General features: G+C 47.7%; 1 protein-coding gene across 9 annotated transcripts in view; it reads right to left on the bottom strand.

Annotated features, from left to right (window-relative positions):
- The window catches only part of LOC105903656 (RNA-binding motif, single-stranded-interacting protein 3), a 252,401-nt gene that overhangs the window by 130,978 nt on the left and 101,423 nt on the right, over nt 1-20,000 (bottom strand). For 8 of the 9 annotated variants that reach the window (XM_031586378.2, XM_031586377.2, XM_031586374.2 and 5 more), the window contains exon 4: nt 9,850-9,941. In XM_031586378.2, coding sequence (XP_031442238.2) covers nt 9,850-9,941 — 92 coding nt within the window. The other variant, XM_042710637.1, reaches the window with a different exon arrangement.

The raw sequence follows: 20,000 nt of genomic DNA, 5'->3' as shown, positions 1-20,000 counted from the left end.
TGCCCTCCTTCAGTCCTCTATCTCTCTCTCTCCTTCCCCCTTTCTCTCTATCTTTCAATTCAATTCAATTCCATTCAGAATTGCTTTATAAGCACAACTGTGTATATACAGTGTTTCTAAAACCACACTCAGTCGAATGCTATATAACAATATAACTACATATATATAACACCAGTTATAACACAGTAAAGGACACAATTGGAGCATCTCTCTGCCTCCCCCCACCCCTTCGCCATGCCCCACTCGCTTCTTCTCTCTCTCCTTCTATCTCTCTCTCTCTCTCTCTCTGCACTAATGGATGGCGTGGTCCATTGCTGGCGATCGGTAGAAGGTCTGGCACAGTTGCCACATCAAAGGGATTTTTAAAAAGTGCCCAGTTTGCTGATTCCCAGACCTGAAAGAGCCCTGTTTCAGAGCGCTCTAAAGCAGAACACTGGAGCGGTCGCCGAGCCTGTCGAGAGGGGCAGGAAACCTGGGCTTCTGTCCCGCGCCACAGCGAGCCCCTGCTACGGGTCCGTCCATCCGCACGCTCCTCTGAGCCATTCCATCAAACTCATCAAGCCGTTAAAATGATCCTCCTGACCAGGCCTCCCCCGTTCATTGCTGCAGGGCCGGGCTTGTCCGTACTCAACACACTAAACGCGAGGTGGCCGATTGGCTTTGATTGCATCTTTCACTCCTCTAAATGGCCACAAATAAGCACTTCCCCCGCCCTCTCTGAGCTCGGCTGGCCGCTTTTTACATCCGCCAGCACTAATAAAGGCATTATGTGTGATCGATAAAGGAGGGGGGAGCGGTGATTAAGACTGTGGGAGCGGGAGGGAGGAGGAGGGGAGGAGAGGAGAGGCTCCCCGTGCAGTGCCTTCTGTGGGTAATCTCCTCATCTGTTCTCTTCATTTAAAACTTCTCTTCTTCTCCTTCCTCCTCGTCCTCCCTCCGCCTTCCTGCTCAGGTGCGCTGGGAGGAGGTGGCAGGTGCCGGTGTCGGAGGAAGGCGAGGTGTTCGAGGCTAGGTGGCCATTAAAAGTTTGGGGGAAACATGACATCCCAGCGGGGCCACAGGAGGGTCCCCCCCCCCCCCCTCCTCTCCTCCATCATTCCTTCCTTCCCTCTCTCTCTCTCTTTCTCTCTCTATCTATCTCACACATACACACACACACATACATATACACACACACACACACACACACAGTCTATCTCCATTCCTCTATCTTACTCTCCCTCTCTTCCTGCTTGTCTTCCTCTCCTCCCCCTCCTCCTCCTCTTCCTCCTCCTCCAGAGTCTCTCGCTCAAACTTTTCTTCGTTAGCTAGAAATGGCTTTCTGTGATGACATAGGTGAAGACAGCAGGCCTTGCTCTCTCTTCCTTCTCTCTCACTCCTCTTTCACCTCCCCTCTCATTCTCTCTCCTCCTTCCTTCTGTTCCCCTCCCCTCCGATGTCTTTCTAAACTTTATCTTTCTCCCTCCTCTTTCTTTCTCTCTCATCCACTGTCTCTCCCTCCCTCTCCCTCCCTATCTCTGACTTTCCTTCTCTCATTTCTTCTCTCTCCCTTCTACCATTCCTCTCTCCATCCCTCCCTCTCCCTCTCGCTCCGACGACTCACCGCATGGCTCCGCTCCGCTCCGCAGAATAATTACCGCATGCAGTGCGCCCGCCAATGATTGAAGTGTAATTAGAACACCCAGACATGGGAAGCCATCGGAGGGCTGCAGTCAGATGGTCCATCTCTCTCTCTTTTCCCTCTCCCTCTCCCTCTCTCTCCCTCCCTCTCTCTCTCTTTCTATCTGTCTCATATTATCGCCATCTTGCCATCGCTCAAAAAGTCGGCTGTATCTTTTGCCCTTCAAAAGTGCCTCCGATCTGCTGACATCTGCTCCACCTCACCTGGTGCTGAGTGAAGCAGCAGCGAGCGTCTTTAGCGGAGACAAACGGAGAAAGCACTTCCAGCTCTACCGGCGGTGTCAGATACATTTCACATACGATGCATGCAAGGCCTGGAATCCGTTCAACATATTTCTCGGAAACAAACCCTAACCGCCTGTGTAATGTATGCCTGGTGTGTTTATTTTGATTGACGTAGCCTTTGTGCAGATATGTCATTCTGTTTCCATGCTGCGAGTCGTTTTGTTTTTCTTTAGCGTTAAAAACATGCTTTACAGCGTGCAACCCGATTTACTGACGCAAGAAACATCATACCATATCACAGTTCCATATCACATGTAACATACAGACAGCAGACAAATACTTATTCCTGCCAAGCTGCTCTCTTCTGGCGCTGACAGGATGAGAATGAACTGAGAACTGATCTCTCTCTCTCTTTCACACACACACACACACACACACACACACACACACACACACACACACACACACACACACACACACACACACACACACACACACACACACACACACACACTATCTCTCCATTCTTCTATCTATCTCTCCCTCTCAGTCTCTCGCACTCTTGCTGACACCCTATGCTTTCAAGAAGAAAGTGGCAGAGCTCATATTGCTCTCGTATGCGCGGCTACGTATGCACGGCTATATTCAGTCACAGTGACGGCTGCACTCTGTGTGAGACTGCAGAGAGACGCAGCTGTGCCGCCGGCATTGCAGAATTCCCTGGCCGCGTTCGCCGTGATCATTCACACAGCTCACACGGGTCACATCCCTCACCACCACTGCCATGTTCTCCAGTGCCCCCCAGCCACAGCACTGATTCCCACCTACACGTTGTGTATAGGTTCCTTGCGTATAGGTTCAGCTTGCTTTAGATTGAGCTCTGAGGCATGATCATATTATATTCACCTATACATGCCGGCCATCAGTGGTAGAGTTGGCGTGGTGACGGAGGAATCATTTAGAAAAGAAGAAAGACCCTGGGTGAATCGATGGCAGTTGGCGTCCCTCCCAAACAGTGACACCCCCCACCTACACTTTTTGTCCTAAACTTCCATTCTGCTTGCTCAACAAAATGGCCGCCAACGACCATTCTAAATTCAGAAGCCAGTATATGCCTGTGTGAACGACCAATCTTAATGGAATTTTGTAGGCTCAGTCATAATGGTGTATAGATGCTATTTACCCTATTACCCTAGAAATCACTCATAAGATGTCACTACAACAAGCTACAACATGTTTTCCACTGTTCCTCCAAAAAACCTGATGTAACATTTACAAAATTAAATGGGCCTATTTAACTATTGTAATCAAACATATTCTTGCCTGTCAACTACTAGTTATACAATGAAGCTCATATTGTCGCTTCTGTATACATGTATAATAAAAGAATGCTCAAATTTAGCACAAGAGTAACTATTATAACGTCAAACTCATCCTCATATTCCCTAGACAGCTCTCAAAACGGCACAACATAACTCGTAGTATGGGTGCAATGCTCCTCTGCTAATCTCTGATGGGTCTGCATTACGCATGTTTATCTGATGCTCCTCTCTGATGCGTATCCCTGGACTGTACTGCAGGCAGGACGTGAGGAGTGTAGAAGAGCAGAGAGCACTGCGGTGTCTGAAGAGGCCAAGCTGCTGCTGCTGCTGATGAATTTTACACAGCTTACACCGCACAAGAGCAGATGTAGAAACTCATGGACACGTACTGTATGTGAGACGTGAGGGATGCCAAGCACTAATGCGCCTGCATATATGTATGTATGTATGCGCCGTACATTAGTCTACTCCAGTGGTTCCCACACTGTGGGGGAGGGTGGGGTGGGGGGGGGGTGGGGTGGGATGGAATTAGCGCAGGGGAGGTCAGCAAGGAACCTAAACAACCAATTACAGGCCAGGTTTTGTGTGTCAGTGCTCTAACTGCATAATAGGCTATAACTAATCTATTTGGAGGGTTTATAACCTTTTTTCTGAACTTATATATTATGGTCATGGTCAACCGTAGGTAAGAAGGGATAACTAACCTAATTATTAATACAACGGACATGCGCCTAACGTGTACATTGTAGGGATTGATCACCCAGGTTTAAACAAGAGCTCTCATCAAATAAAACAAAACAATGTTTAACTGATAAAATATTTAAGTTTATCTGTTCGATGAACTGAAATGTAAAATATTTAACTGTTCAAACGTAGAAACGATGTTGAAGAAAAGTCATTAAATGTCAGGTAATATGTGAGGAATTTGTCAAAGGGGGGCCTGCCATGAAAAGTTTGGTCTGGTCTACTCAAACACACAGAGACAAGCATACCGAGACACCACATGCTAAGAGTACACATGAATAAACTCTTGTGTCCCCACACCCATAGCTGTGTACACACGAGGCAACACACACATACACACACAAACACACACACACACACAACACACACACACACATATACACAGCTGTGTACACACTAGGCACACACCAACACACACACATACACACACACACACACACACACACACAATCACTCAGAGAGCTTTGAAAAAGCTCCACTGTACTGTCAGCTAACTCCCCACCCTCTATCCCACTCCTGGCAATTGGCAGTGGCAGGGAAAAGTAATGGCACTATTACCTGTGCAGCACAAAAGACTACACATCCCATAAATCATTCATTAGCGGCTAATGCACTTAAAAATGGCCTCAGATGGACAATTTAAATATGAATAGAGCTACGTGAGGTGCAGCTATGCATGTGTTCAGGCGAAGGCTTCATTTCAGATCAACCTGTCTGTTGTGTTCTGGGGTTGTTCAATATGTCTCGACGGAGAAGAGAGAGAAAGCACTGCCTTTTCATCTTTTCATCTTTTTTTTCCCTCTATCTATCTCTCTCTGTCTGTCTCTCTCCCCAAACAAAGTTGCATCATTTCCATAAAGACCGGTTATTGTGTAAAGGCAACAACCTGCCAAGGTGAAATTGCCCGGGTAACAGACACCGCAATCTAGGAGGCGGCCGCCCCGTAATTCAAAGTGATTGGATGGAGAGGGAAATGGTGGCGTGCGCAGGAGAGATGAGAAGAGCCGCGTGACAGGTCTGCACCTCTCATTTGACACTGCGAGCGAGGGAGAGAGGGAGAGAGAGAGAGAGAGAAGAAAGGAGAATGTGAGGAGAGGAGGAAAGAGGACAGAGAGAGAATGTGAGATAGAACACCAGTAAAGGAGAGAGGAAGACAGAACAGAGAGAGTGACAACTGTAGAATACGGACAGGAAGAAACAAAACAGAGAGAGACAGAGAGAGAGAGAGAGGGAGAGAGAGAGACAGAGAGAGAGAGAGACAGAGAGAGTCCAAGAGAAAAAAGCGATTGAGGAAAAGAGCCGAGGACCACCTAGGTGTGTTTTTGCAGCCTCTTCCTGACACAATGAGACATGTGAAGAGTCCTCAGAATGACCCTGGAGAGTGCGGAGGGGGGAATTAGCGAAACAATCAATTCACAGCCACGGCCACGAGCACTAGCCCTCCCCCCGGTGTGATGACCTGCTAGATTAGATGATTAAGGGCTGGGGATCCTGCTCTAAGCCCATCTGGGGCCGCAGACCATCAAGGGCCCTTCTTTTATCCCACTTTACTCTCTCGGAGGAGGAGAAGGCACGGTTCTTGCCAGGGTGTGTGTGTGTGTGTGTGTGTGTGTGTGTGCGTGCGTGCGTGCATGAGTGTGTGTGCGCGCGCGCGCGCGCGTGTGTGTGTGTGTGTGTGTGTGTGCATGAGTGTGTGTGCGAGTGCATGTGTGTGTATGCGTGTGTGTCCTCTCTTTCGGTTCATTTCTACCCTATCTCTCTCTGTCATCTTCCTCATGAGTGTGCTCCTCCTCTTCCTCTCTTCACCTCCTCCTTCTCCTGTATCTCCTCTCCTCCCCCTCACCTCCTTCCCTGATCTCCTTTCCTTTATCACTCTCTTTTTTTTTCTCTTTACAGGTAATAAGACTCATCTTGTCTTTTTACCTTCCTCCTCCTCCTCCTCCCCCCTCTCTCATTACTCACTACTCTTACAGGAAGGAGGGTTTTGGGTCTGAGTCCTTTACCTCCTCTTCTCTCCTCCTCTCCTCTTTTCACCATTCTCCTCCTAATTTCTCCTCTCCTCTCCTCCCCTGTACTTCCTGAGCGCTGTGACAGGGAGGAGGGCTGTGGGCTGAGTCCTCTAGCTGCACTCATTAGTGTCCATCTCCACTATCTCTCTGTCACAGCCCCACTGGAGGCCTCCAATCAGACACAATGAACAGAGATAGGGGAACAGAAGAGTATACATCCACTATATATACACACAACATGTGTCTGAGTATAGCTGAAGGTATAGAAAAGGGTTTGAATGAGGAAGAGTGATATATACAGTATATATATACACACACATCACTCTGCTTTCTTTTTCCTTTTCTCTCCATCTATCTATCTAAGTATAAACACCTGATTTGGAGGAAGTGTGTGTGTGTGTGTGTGTGTGTGTGTGTGTGTGTGTGTGTGTGTGTGTGTGTGTGTGAGAGAGATAGAGAGAGAGAGAAAGAGGGAATCCAGCAGGCTGTGTTTACTTCTGGCCGGCTTGCAGCTATGTTTAGGGAAATAAAAGTGGATCTGTAATAAATAGGCGTTTAATGGCTGTGCAGTCGGCACAGACTGACACCTGATTACTCTGCTGCCTTCATTTAATGAGCTGGAAGCATCTCTCTTTCGCTCACCCACTCCTCTCCTCTCCTCTCTTTCTCCGTCTCTTCTCTATATCGCTCCATCTCTCTATCACCTTCATCCCCACCACATTCTGTTTATCTCCTTCTTTCCATTTTTTCTCTCTTCCTCCCTCCCTCTTTCTTTCTCTCGCCCCCTTCTCTCCCTCTCTCCTTCTCTCTCTCCCTCTCTCCTCTGCCAAAATCCCATTCCATTTTATGAGCCTATGTGTTAAACCAGAGGATATAGGGCTATATTCTAGCTGCACCTGTTGTTTGGTTTAATCCTCTCCTGCCCGGTGCATCTATAAGAGACGCTTCACACCACCTAACCATCATGCCGTGTCTGAATACTGGGGCCCGCCTCTGTGTCTGATCAGAAGAAAGCCACCATGGTTTCAGTTATGTTTACGAATATGGAATATATTTTTGGGACATTTTTGATCGCTGTATAGCTAAGTTGCGCAATGGAACTCGTGTATAACTACTGTGTATAACTACTCTATATAGTTTTTGAAAAATATATATCCAAGCTTTAACATGAGATATACAGTCACTTTGATTCATTCATTCTTGCTACGTGTCCATTGTTTTCACTTGCTAAACCCCAGTAAAGAGACCGAATGAGAACACTACCACATCCCTGTAGAAAGACCAGGGTTGTTGACATCTCCTCTGAATCCTGATGACTTTAACAAACCCTAGCAGCTCATAACAGCTATCATACATTAATAAATGTCAGGCACACAGCTTGAACAGTCACATTTGAGTGTGAGTGTGTGTGTGCGCGCGTGTCTGTGTGTGTGTGTCTGTGTGTGTGTGTCTGTGTGCGTGTGTCTGTGTGTGTGTGTGTGTGTGTGTGTGTGTGTGTGTGTGTGTGTGTGCGCGCGTGTCTGTGTGTATGTGTATGTGTGTGTGTGGCCATTGTTCATGACTTTTATTACTTGCTGAAGGATAGAGACTCTAACAGTGCTGTGCTTGACAGGCGCGCTTAGGAGTTTGCATTAAGTTGCGTGGGAGAGGCATGTGCGCACACACACACACACACACACTCACAATATCAAATATTAAAACTCAATAAAAGCCTGCAGTGATGAAAATATGAGAGGCAGCAGGGATGCGGAGACCTCGTTTCAGACGGGGGCAGAGAGACGGAGAGAGGGCAACTGTGAGAGAGGGCTGTGTGTCTATCTTTTCTTATTCCCTCTCTCTCTCTCTCTCTCTTCTTTCTTTCTCTGTTCCTTTTTTCCTTTCTTGTTTTCCATGTTACCATCTCTCTTTCTTTATTCCATTGTCTTATCCTTCCTTCTTTCTCTCCTTGTTTTCCCCTTCTTTGCTCCATCTCCCCCCAATCATCCATCTCTCTAAGCTGACCCTTCTTCCTTCTTCATGCATGCACACACAGAGAATACTCTATCGTATATTGTTACGGGCTGGACAAGTGGATTGTAGGTAGTTAGGTGAAGGAAGGCTCATTTAAAGAAAAGCATCTTCATCATCATCCACCCCCCACCCCCATCATCATCATCATAATAATCCTCAACGGTAGCACCAGTCTCCATTATCATCTTCATCACCAGCACTATCCCCTTCCCCCTTATCATCATCATCATCATTTGTCTTCATCATCACCGTTACTGACGTCACCACCATCATCAGAAGCAGCACAATCATCACCACCACGACGATCACCACCAGGATCAGAGGCAGCCCTCCCAACATCCTCTGAAAAAGCACCAGCAGCACCACCACCAGCCCCAGCAGCAGCAGCATCAGCCCCACCAGCAGCACCAGCAGCAATAGCAGCAGCAACATCAGCATGCCCAGTGTGTGCGGTGCTTCATAAATACTGGAGGAGGGGTCCTGTGCGCTGGCCTGCTGGTAGGTGTGGGTAAGTAGAGCGTTTACAGAGTACAGAGGGCCTACCTGAGCCTTAGTGCCTATCACTGCATGTCAACTAGCTTTGAACAGAGCAGACGTCGATGAGCAGAATTACAATAGGAAGGGTGCCATGCATTCACCGTACTGGATGGAGAGTGTAGTTCAGAGTATCTATTGTATTCATCATCATCATCATCATCATCCTCATCATCATAATGATCTATGTTAACTCTATGTTCTAAAAGTTCAATACATCTGCGTACGATATTTTGTCGGCCCTTAAGAAATCATACCAATCATAATAACCATCAACATCATCATCGTGATCTTTAATCTTCATCCCAGCCCAGAAGAATAGGTCACGGAGTTGTGCTGAGGAGGTTTCGGTAGTTAAGGCTGAGAGTGGATGCATCCGTGGGCGGTGCGGATCAAGGGGAGCTAAAGCCACTTGCGCACTGATAGGAGGGTCAGGAGCCATTGTCATCTGATTCCAGCCTCAGGAGATTTGCTTAGCACTGCCATGGCAACGTGTGCGAACAGCATCCACCCACACCCACCGAGAGGAGAGGAGAGCACAGCAGAGCTGAATGACCTGATCTCTCTCGTTCACACACATGTGGAGAGGTACTTTCACATATGCATGAACACACGCACGCATGAACACGCGCACACACACACACACACGCTGGCCTGAACACGCACACACACACACACACACACACACACACACACACACATACACACACACACACACACACACACACACACACCCACACCCACACAACCAAACCCGTTCAGGCCATTGAGTTTATGGGGAATATGGCCAACATAAAGTGACATAAAACAGACTTCTAATCTGAGAGCACAAGGACCAACTATAAGACCGCTCTCACATAGCCTACTGGCACACAGCCTCCTCACACAGTGCAGAGCTACAGGCTTGGAATCATGCAACACATCACTGCGCAACAGCCAAACGCTAATTAGAACAGGGGTCATTTACATCTCATCTTTAAAGACACAGCAGGAAAAATGGCCTGCTTTATTCTGAGGGGTATAAACAGGATGGCAAATGTGCATTTTTGGAACGAAACTCATTCAGACAATTGCACCACGGGGTAAAAATATCAAACACCACATGAAGTGTATGATATGACTAACAAATAAATGTAACATATCCAATGCCTATGGTTTCGCTGACACATACTAAAGAGCTTTCAGGCATAAACGGGCATTGCCCACTTTACCAGGCCACGTGTGAATCGGAGAGGCTGCTGTCTGTACCCATCCATTTCTGCCCGCTGTTGCAAGTAGGTGCCCGCTGTAGGGGCGGTGTCCTGTGCGCGGGTGAAGTGCCTTACCTTGGCCATCTGAGCCTGCACACCGGTGGCCTTGAGGGACGACACCGCCTTCTGCGCTGCTGCCGGGCTGTCAAAGTCCACAAAGCCATACCCTACAGAGGGAGAGAGAGAGAGGGAAAAGACCGTCATTTATTAAACCATTAAACCATTAAACATACAACAATCAACGTTTCAGAAGACTCACATGTTCTGCTAAAATCAAACAAAAACCAGTAAGGGTGCAAGTACTATAATTCATCCTCTGAGAACATGTCATGTCCAACACACACACACACACACACACACACACACACACACACACACACAATCAGAGAATCAAGAATTGGAGAAAGTGTATGGGGGGGCGGATGAATATGTAAGAGAGAGAGGAATGTTAGGGACGATGTAACGCACACCAGAGAGGATACTGGGGGAGTGAAAGAAGCCATAAGGGTTTATGAGGATGAACATCAAGGTCACGCTAAAAGTTCCTTCCTCGGGAAGACATGTTTCATTTTTCCCATCCCAAAGGCTTATGCACAAGGAGCATGTGGGAGGTTTGTTTCATAACAGCATCTTTTTTACACCTTAAACAATGCTATCAACGGAATATATGTTAATCGTGTTTTAATGGGACCGAATCAAATCTTATTGATTCAGTGCCAAGCCAAGTGATGCCATGAAAAGAGACCCATTTTTTGAGACAGTGCCACAGGCGAGGATGGCACCACATTAGCACTAATCACCCGTTCTGCTACCGTAACCAATCCCAGCGGCGCCTGATAAATAAAATAATACCCGGTAATCGTTCAAACAGATGCACTAGCACTCAGCCATTAACTCAGCACTCTGTCTCCGGGGTCTGGTGTGCTCTCCGTGACACCGCGTCTAACACCGCTAGATTGCCGGGGGGAGCCGTAGCGCAGTTGGTGTTCCATGCCACACACGGCTCCAGTGCCCATGAGGACCCAGAGTTGACCTCTGACCTGAGGTCGTTTCTCGAAGCCCACTCCCCATCTCTCTGCACCACTCATTTCCTGTGTGATCTTAACTGTTCTATTACACAACGGCTAGAAAAGCCCAAAGTTAATCTTAAAACTTAAAAATAGGTAGATTGCACAGCGATTCAATTTAGCATCTTTAATCTTTTCTTTCTCCCTTTCTCCTCCTTTCACCCCCCTCTCCCTCCTGTTTTCCCCCCCTCCTCCCATCGTTACGGTGTTGGGAGGCCACTGGAGTCGAAGGGCATCCAGCGGAGTGCGCTTTCCCGCGATCAGAGCCTTTCCCATGCCTGTATGGGGCGACCGAGGTCGAGTGCGTGTTAATTAAAATTTGGGCGGCGGATTAAAAGCAGTCAATTGTAGCCTCTGATCCTCGGCTTGAGAAATAAAGTGTAATTGGAATGGGATAATGGGTCCGCACCGCCTCTCTCCTCATCAAACTCCACCGCCGCCGCTGCTATCGCCGACAATGCCAACATTCCCGCCCGATCGCGGTAAAAACCCCTGACATCGAAACAATGGCTAAATCACAACATGTGGATGCAGATGCCTGAAAGCGCAGGAGGTGATTATGCTGTCGACATGCAGGCAAATTCTTAACGAGCTGTCTAATTGATAGGTGATCATTGCAATTGACATACCTGCTGAATGAAATGGCCACTGTGGTTCCAAAAGCATAGATTAATGTGTCACACTGAAGCGTATTTTTTTCCAATTTAAACACCTCAAATCAATTCACAAAATAGAACAAAGATTTAGGACATCAGGCCTGGAAACTCTCAATACATTATTTGCATTAATTTCCCTATATACTCTGAGGTGAACACTGTGCAGTTTGCATTCTTTCACTTAGCAGAAGCTTTTACACACACACACACACACACACACACACACACACACACACACACACGCCCACGCCCACGCACACGCAAACACTCACACACACACACACACACACACACAAACACACAAACACACACACACACACACATCACACACACACACACACACACACACACACACACACACACACACACACACACAACACACAAACACACAAACACACACACTCACACACAGGATATCAAACCCATAACCTTGGCATGGTTAACACCCTGTACACCAGAACAGCATTTCCTTATTACAGTACAACTGCTTTGACATGAAGAAATGAAGAAATCAATCAGACGAGGCCAAGGACAATCATACAAACCCAAGGCCCACTGCCAGTCCCACACACAACACCAAGACATACTGAACATACTCAGGACAAAACATAAAATCAGGACAGACACACAGATGGAAAAAAACACACATTACAAAGTGCTTCTCCATGGGGAAAAACACACATATATATAAATATATATATATATATATATATATATATATATATATACTGTATATATATATAAATATATATACACACACACACGCTATACAATCATGGTTTCCCCACCGCAACAGGTTATGCAAGGAAACTGTCAAAAGGTATCAGTGGCCAATCAGTAAAATCCTATCAGGGAGACAGCGGGAGAGTGGGAGAAAATATACAACTTGGCCAAAATTCTTTTGACACTTCAAACATTAACAGAATAATAACGACCCGCACAGAAACTCCTCTCTTGAGGGAGGGGGGGGGGGGGGATACGGGGGCTGTCAAACTGATTGGTCGAGGTGGTTACTCGTCGGAACACAGACGGGGCCTACGGGGGGCGGTGAGGCTCATATAGCGCGGCTGTGGCCGGAGCGGCGGTGAGGTGGTCGTTCCAACGTGCATGTCATAGCATGCTTTATGTGAGGCGGCCCCCTCAGGAGACAGGCAGACTGACCAGCGAGAAACACCCCCTCCGCAATGTGGGGAAAACATCATGGGGTCTCCAAAGTTTACCATTGTGTGTGTGTGTGTGTGTGTGTGTGTGTGTGTGTGTGTGTGTGTGTGTGTGTGTGTGCGTGTGTGCGTGTGTGTGTCTGTGCTCTTTCTCTTTTGGTCCATCTCTATGTCTCTGTCTCTCACACACATAATCACATGGACATGCACACACATATGCTTATGCTCACACACACACACTCAAACACACACACATGCCAGACACACACTGAGAGGCTTGTGGAAAAGACTACAGCACACACACACCACACAGCCCCTGCATTAGCAGTGGTCTAGAACATAAGCTCAGCCCGCCGCCAAGACTAACGAGCTCCTCTGAAAGAACAGAGGTTAGCGCAAAGCTCTTATAATAACAGCTGAGTGAAGGGAAAAGACAGGGAGCTCAGGGGAGGAGAAGGGAGAAGCGGAGGAGGGAGCGAGGGAGAGAGAGAGAGAGAGAGATAAAGAGAGAGAGAGAGAGAGAGAGAGAGAAGAGCCGCATAGGATTTGCTTGGATCCGACATCAACCACCAGCTATATCCAAGCATGATAAACAAAACCATAGCTGTCATTTTGGGCGGTGTTTGGGCGGCGGACGGACGGACGGACGGACGTGATCGAACTGTTGGCCCTGTCATATGCATTCCAGATTTTTTGCAGCGTTAGAGACATGAACAAGAACACTGGAACGTCGACACGCCGGATTGTGATTCCCAGAGGCTTCTAGGCAGTGCAAAATGCCAAGACTGGGGGAAAAAAAGGCCGGAACTGTCACTTACTGTGCACAATACTGCAGCATGAGCTCTTTCTGAAAGGCCACATTGGTGTCCATTCAGAGCGCTCACCGCCCCGCGGAGATAAGATCCCGTTAGAATGTCCGTATCGATATGATGTGCACGCTCCACCCCTAGTATCCGATTAGAGTAATCCTCATTATGCCTGAAGGGGAAATTGCCATGTTTTGTCTCCCCCTTGGTGTGAGAACACCCCCCGACACACACACACACACACACACACGCACTTGATCTGCCATTAAGCGGGGGGCTGCTGTGACTGCTTGCTGCGGACTGAAGCTCGTGGAATAAAAAAAAAAGAGATAAATGGGGGTTGCTATGCTATGCAGGTGAGATGTTCATCGGAATTCTAACTGACTTTCACACCGGCAATGAACTCTTCTCTGTAAGCGGTCGGCATTAAGAAACGTTCACCCTGTCGGCAGAAGTCCGCCGCAGTCAGCCCTGATGAGGTGGAGCACGGTGTGCCTTAACCATACTGTATCAGGAGCAGGGGTAGGGGTGTAGGGGTGTATGTGTGTGTGTGTAACCCGGGGGAGGGGGAGGAGGCCTGCCCGGGATTTGATGTACAGCCACAGTTTACCAGTGACGGCCCGCAGAGCAGTGAATCATGGGATGCGAATGATTTGTGGGCCGCCGGGGGCAGAGAGAGACTGGATACCCTACAGCAGAGCAGAGAGGAGGCAGCGATAGGGGTTTCCCCGAGACAGATGGAGCTCAGGACAGAGAGAGAGAGAGAGGAGAGAGAGGAGAGAGAGAGAGAGAGAGAGAGAGAGAGAGAGAGAGAGAGAGGTGGAATGGTAGAAGTGTCATGGTTTGGTTTGCTTAACGGCTTTATGGACGTGAATGGTGTTTCCGAAGCCGTAGTCTTCCAGAACTTCATGCTGATGTGTTCATTAAAAGACCGCAAGTACCTCCAGGGACCAATCTGTGACTTTAAGACTAGGGGTGGTATGTTAATGATATTTACTCTGGATTTCATACTATTTATTCGCTAAAATTATATAAAATAATGTGAAAGGTGAGGCCGAAACGCAGCGGTTTGGAAACCGACCCCAAACATCTTTATGCATGACGAGAATCTTGGGCCACACAGAGTTCCCTTCATAAGAACTCTGGGTGTGAGCTGCATGAGGTTTTCAAGATGGAGACAGACCACCTATTAGTTTTCACACACAGAAGGGAGATAGTGATGGCATGAGTACAGTATGCAATATGCCAATGACAGAAAACAAGTATGTGAAAACAAAAGAGAATATATGTACAATAATGTGTAATGCACACATTATTCTGTTTGTGCGTGAGCGTGCGAGCGAGCGAGCGTGCGAGTGCGAGTGTGTGTGTGTGTGTGTGTGAGTGTGTGTGTGTGGTGTGTGTGTGTGTGTGTGTGTGTGTGTGTTGTTGGGGTGGCTGGGCTGTGGCAGGACTGAGCACACACTGGGCTGGCATGTGGCGTTTTAAAGAGCATGCTTGGTATTCCAGCAGGCCCAGGTTGGTGTGTGTCCAAACCCTGATGAGAGAATCCTCCCTCTGCAGCTCTCTCTCTGTGTGTGTGTGTGTGTGTGTGTGTGTGTGTGTGTGTGTGTGTGTGTGTGTGTGTGTGTGTGTGTGTGTGTGTGTGTGTGCAGGGGATAAACAACACGCCTCTATGGCCGCCGTCCACCACACAAGAACCAGCAGGATCAGTGAGTGCATTGAGAGCGAGTGGGATATTGTGTGTGTGTATATGTGTGAATGTGGTTCTCTCTCTGTGTGTGTATGTGTGTGAAAGAGTGTGTTTGTGTGTGTACGTGTGTCTGTCAGTCTAAGTGTGTGAGAAGATTGTAGCCTAACATCTGTGCTGCTGGTTTTGATGTCTTCTATGAAAATGTTATCTTTGGGTCGGAGACCTCTACCCACATTACTTCCATCAGAGCACAAACAGCAGCGGCAGCTGACATATCACACAACACTGCCCCCTAACAAATCCACTGGGCCCTCAGCCAGATTAATACACACACACACACACACACACACACACACACACACAGACACACACACACAGACACAGACACAGACACACACACACACAGACACAGACACACACACACACACACACACACACACACACACACAGACACAGACACAGACACAGACACACACACACACACACACACACACACACACAGTACACATACAAACAAACACACATGCACACACAAAGCCAACACCAATACAGCAACCTCAAATGGGTACACACATACTACACACATACACATACACACACAGTGAAATAAAAACAGACAAAAGACAAATAAGCACACATACAGTACACACACACACACACACACACACACACACACACACACACACACACACACACACACACACACACACACACACACACACACACACACACACACACACACACACACACACACAGACTCAAACACAGATATTGGACACACTGCACTCTTTGCCTTTCCCCCAGCATCTCTAGGGGTGTGGGGCCTATTTGTGGTAAAATAGCTTTTATTGAAAGGCTTTATTATATTAGCCGCAGGAGGCGAGATAGCAGTACAGGCAATTAACTTATCACCCTCCCAGCACGGATGGATGAGAGGGCCGCCATTTACAGAGGCACTGGAACAGGCGCCTTGTATTTCTCTTTATTCCCTAACAGGTGATAGTAAGGCTGCCATAAAAAAAGAAAATAAGAAAAAAAAAAACAAGGCTTTTTCACTGCCCCAGCCACTGGCAAGGGCAGAGAGCCAAAATGGCGTCCGTGCAGGGAGCTGATGTGTCACTGTTTCCATCCATGAAGTGGGTGAGCGGTGAGGGTGAACAAAACTGCAGCTTAGCGTTTCCACTGCGTAAGACTCACCCAGGAGTTTAATGGGGAGAGGAATTGGGAATGCTTGACAGCAGGCGACCGGGTGAGTCTAGGTCACAGACGTGACAGGGTCTTGTGGTGTCTCCTAGGAGACAGACTAAAAAAACGTGTCTGCTTCCGTGACAGCCACCCTACTTACCTCTTGAACTTGGACTACAAATGACCTATCTAAGTAAACTAACCTCTACGTTCAATTTCCTGCCTTGTCGCTCCCATCGGAATGCCACTCGATGTCCAGTGACCTCTAACACAGGATGAAAACCATCCGATTTCGCTGTTTCCTCTCTGTCACGTACTACTTGAGTTCTGGAAAGTTCTAAAAATAGCCACAGACAAAGTGCCACTTTGTCTGACTTACCCAGCGTGTCTTCACTGTGACAGGGGCGGTGCAGATCTCAGATATTTAGAAATACTTTTGATACCATTGATGCACACAATGCAGTTATATTCCGTTCGAGATGTTGTCCTTCTTTGTCCTCTTTTAGTCCGTTTTTTGCTCTATTTCGGTTGGGTTTTTAATCAGGCTTTTTTATGTGGCTACTGTGCTATGCCAAGAAGAGGACAAAAGTGCAGCCTGGCCCTAAATTAATTAGCCTGGGAACATAGCGGGAAATCAAACCAGACAAACAGACTAACTCAATTTCTCGTCTGGGTACGGCTCACTATTCCGATGCTGCCCGCAGATCTGGTAAAGAGAGGGAGAGGGAGAGAAAGAGAGAATAACAGAGCAAGAGAGAGAGAGAGAGAGTGCGTAGGAGAAAAAGAGATGTCTAATTTTAACAACTCAACTTTACAGTGTTTAAATTCATTTCCATTTCGGTGAGAGAGGGGAAAAAAAAACAAACAGTGGAAACGTCTGCCAACTTCATTTTCATCGCTTGCCTAATTTAAACGGCAGACGTCTGCAGTAAACCAGCGGAGGGGTGTGTTGAAAAGAAATGAAAAAAAGAAATAAATGAAAAATAGACTCAGAAACCCACGAAGTGAGGAATTCCTGACAGGAATGGTTGTCAGCGGATCACAGTCGATGTGATCATTTATTTATTTCCTTCTTTCAGAAATGTGATAAAAATATAAGGATGGCGGAGACTGCCTCCATCCATTTGTGTGATTTTTTTGCCTGCCGGCGCGGATGTTAGCACACAGCCTTGTTAGCTAATGGTTCAGATCTGACGTGCTCAGTGTGCAGTCTGGAGGGTCCTTGACTGAAGGGGAGAGACAACCTGAAGAGTGTTAATTGCTTGTCAAGAGGTTGTTAAGCTGAATCCTGCTGTAACTCACTGATGGGGTGTCTGAGAAGTGTGTGTCTAGCATAGGGGGAGGGGATGGCATGTGAAAACACAGATGCATACACACACACACACACACACACACACACACACACACACACACACACACACACACACACACACACACACACACACACACATACACATTACCGGACACACAAACATACACATGCACATATATACACTCACTCACTCACATATACACACACACACACAGACACACATACAGATAACAACAATATACATTCACCTACACACACAGATACACACACATTGTAAACAGAATCTGTGTGTTTTTCTAAAGCATCTGGTCTTGAAAAAAATGGATCCAACAACATTCTTCTTTCCCTCCACCATCTCCTTATTCCTGTCAAACCTCTGGCGGTACGGCCATGATGGGAGACATTCCACTGGCAAACACACTGACAGCCAATGTGGAGAGGCTGCAAAAGGCAATGAACGTCTGCACGATGACAACAACAACAACTACAACAATAATAAAACCGCACATAGAAAAGGGCAATAAAAAAATCAAGATGGTGCACGGAAGCAAATCTTGTAAAACCTCTCCTTCCTTTGTTTTCATGTGTTATTATGAAGAGTGTTGGATTACAACGACAAAGACAAACTATTCAAACGTCAGATTCGGTGGGGTGGGGGGGGGGCAGTCTGTATGTCCTACAGCTGTTGCTCATTCTTAAAGAGGGGGATTTGGGGAGGGGGGGGGGGGGGTTGAGGATGGGGGACAGGAACGGGAAAGAAACATCCTATCGTTTTGAGCACATATTTCGGGGCCAAGACTGATTTATTCCTTCCCAAGCTAATCAAGGAGCCGGTGATCATTACTCACGAAGCACAAGGATCCTGAGGGTCAGGGCAGGGACACACATCCCCTCTCTGAGGTGACTGCTGGAGCAGCAGCTCGGAACTATGGGTAAAACATGGCGGGGACTACACCCCTGCTGCTGGAGCCCTGTACCCTCCTGTGGGCATTCGTCAAGCTGCCAAGGGGCAGTAACTGTGGAGCTGTGAGGCATGTCAAAGGGGGACGCTCGGGGCATTTTAAACAGTTTGGGGGTCGTTTGTGCGGTGGAATGGAGTTGTGGTGTGGTGTAGCCACAACCTCCCGGAGCACTGGTGTCGGGAGCCTCTGGGGAGGGTCAACGATGCTGAGAGAGAGACGCCACCGAAACTTCCAGGAAATGTGTGAGTGTGTGTGTGGGTGGGGGGGGGGGGGGTGTTGGGGGCGGGGGGTGGTGTGTGTGGAGGGAGTGAAGGTTATTGAGGTCGAGTTTCGGCATGCAGTGGCCAATTTCCTGTTTCTTGCCCCTTGTCCAGTCACGCACTATCTTTGGTGTGTTGTTCAGTTTTGAAAGCCGCCGCAATTGGACATCAAAGAGAAAGGAAAACAAGTTTTGGAAAAGTGCTTTAGTGTGTGGGAAAGACAATTCATTTGCGTGTTTATGTGTCTGTTTGCATGAACAGAGGGCATTTGCATGTTTGTGTGCTCAGTGTGTGTTTGTGTGTGTGTGTGTGTGTGTGTGTGTGTGTGTGTGTGTGTTTGTGTGTGTGTATTTGTATTTGTATGTACTGTTAGTATAGGTGAAATGGAGGTTAGAGTGTGGGTTGTGTGTGTGCATACGTGTGAGGTAAGGGTGTGTGTGTGTGTGTGTGTGTGTGCATAAGTGTGAAGTAAGGGTGTGTGTGGGCGTGTGTGTGTGTATGTGTGTGTGTGTGTTCTGCCCATCCAATGGTGGGAGAGTCGTGGCCTCGGAAGACAGAGCCCAGAGCTGGAAGCTGCCAAATCGATGGAATTATCCTTTGCTGATTGTTAATTAAGATCATTAATGCACATACTGAAGAGAGTGGACCTGCTCACACACAGCTCCTCTCATCTCTTCTCCTCTCCTCTCCTCTCAGCTCTTCTCATCTCCTCTCCTCTCATCTCTTTTCTTCTCCTCTCCTCTCAGCTCTTCTCCTTTTCTTCTATCCTTTTCTACACTCTTCTCTCCTCCTCTCCACTCTCAGTCTTTCCCACCCCCTACCCTCTCCAGCACTCTGGAGGCACTTTCGTTGGAGCGAGAGAGAGAGTGTGTGTGTGTGTGTGTGTGTGTGTGTGTATGTGTGGTGTGTGGTGTGTGTGTGTATGTGTGTGTGTGTGTGTATGTGTGTGTGTGTGTGTGTGTGTGTGTGTGTGTGTGTGTGTGTGTGTGTGTGTGTGTGTGTGTGTGTGTGTGTGTGTGTGTGTGTGTGCGGTGTGTCTGTGTGTGTGTGTGTGTGTGTTGGTCGTGGAGAGTGGGGGAAAGAGGCGTTTTGGCCGCGGTGTGCCGCTGGCTCCACTTCAGTTGA

This window comes from Clupea harengus, chromosome 19 (genome assembly GCF_900700415.2).
Source record: "Clupea harengus chromosome 19, Ch_v2.0.2, whole genome shotgun sequence".
Lineage (NCBI taxonomy): Eukaryota > Metazoa > Chordata > Actinopteri > Clupeiformes > Clupeidae > Clupea > Clupea harengus.
This window is presented reverse-complemented; position numbering and strand designations above follow the sequence as displayed.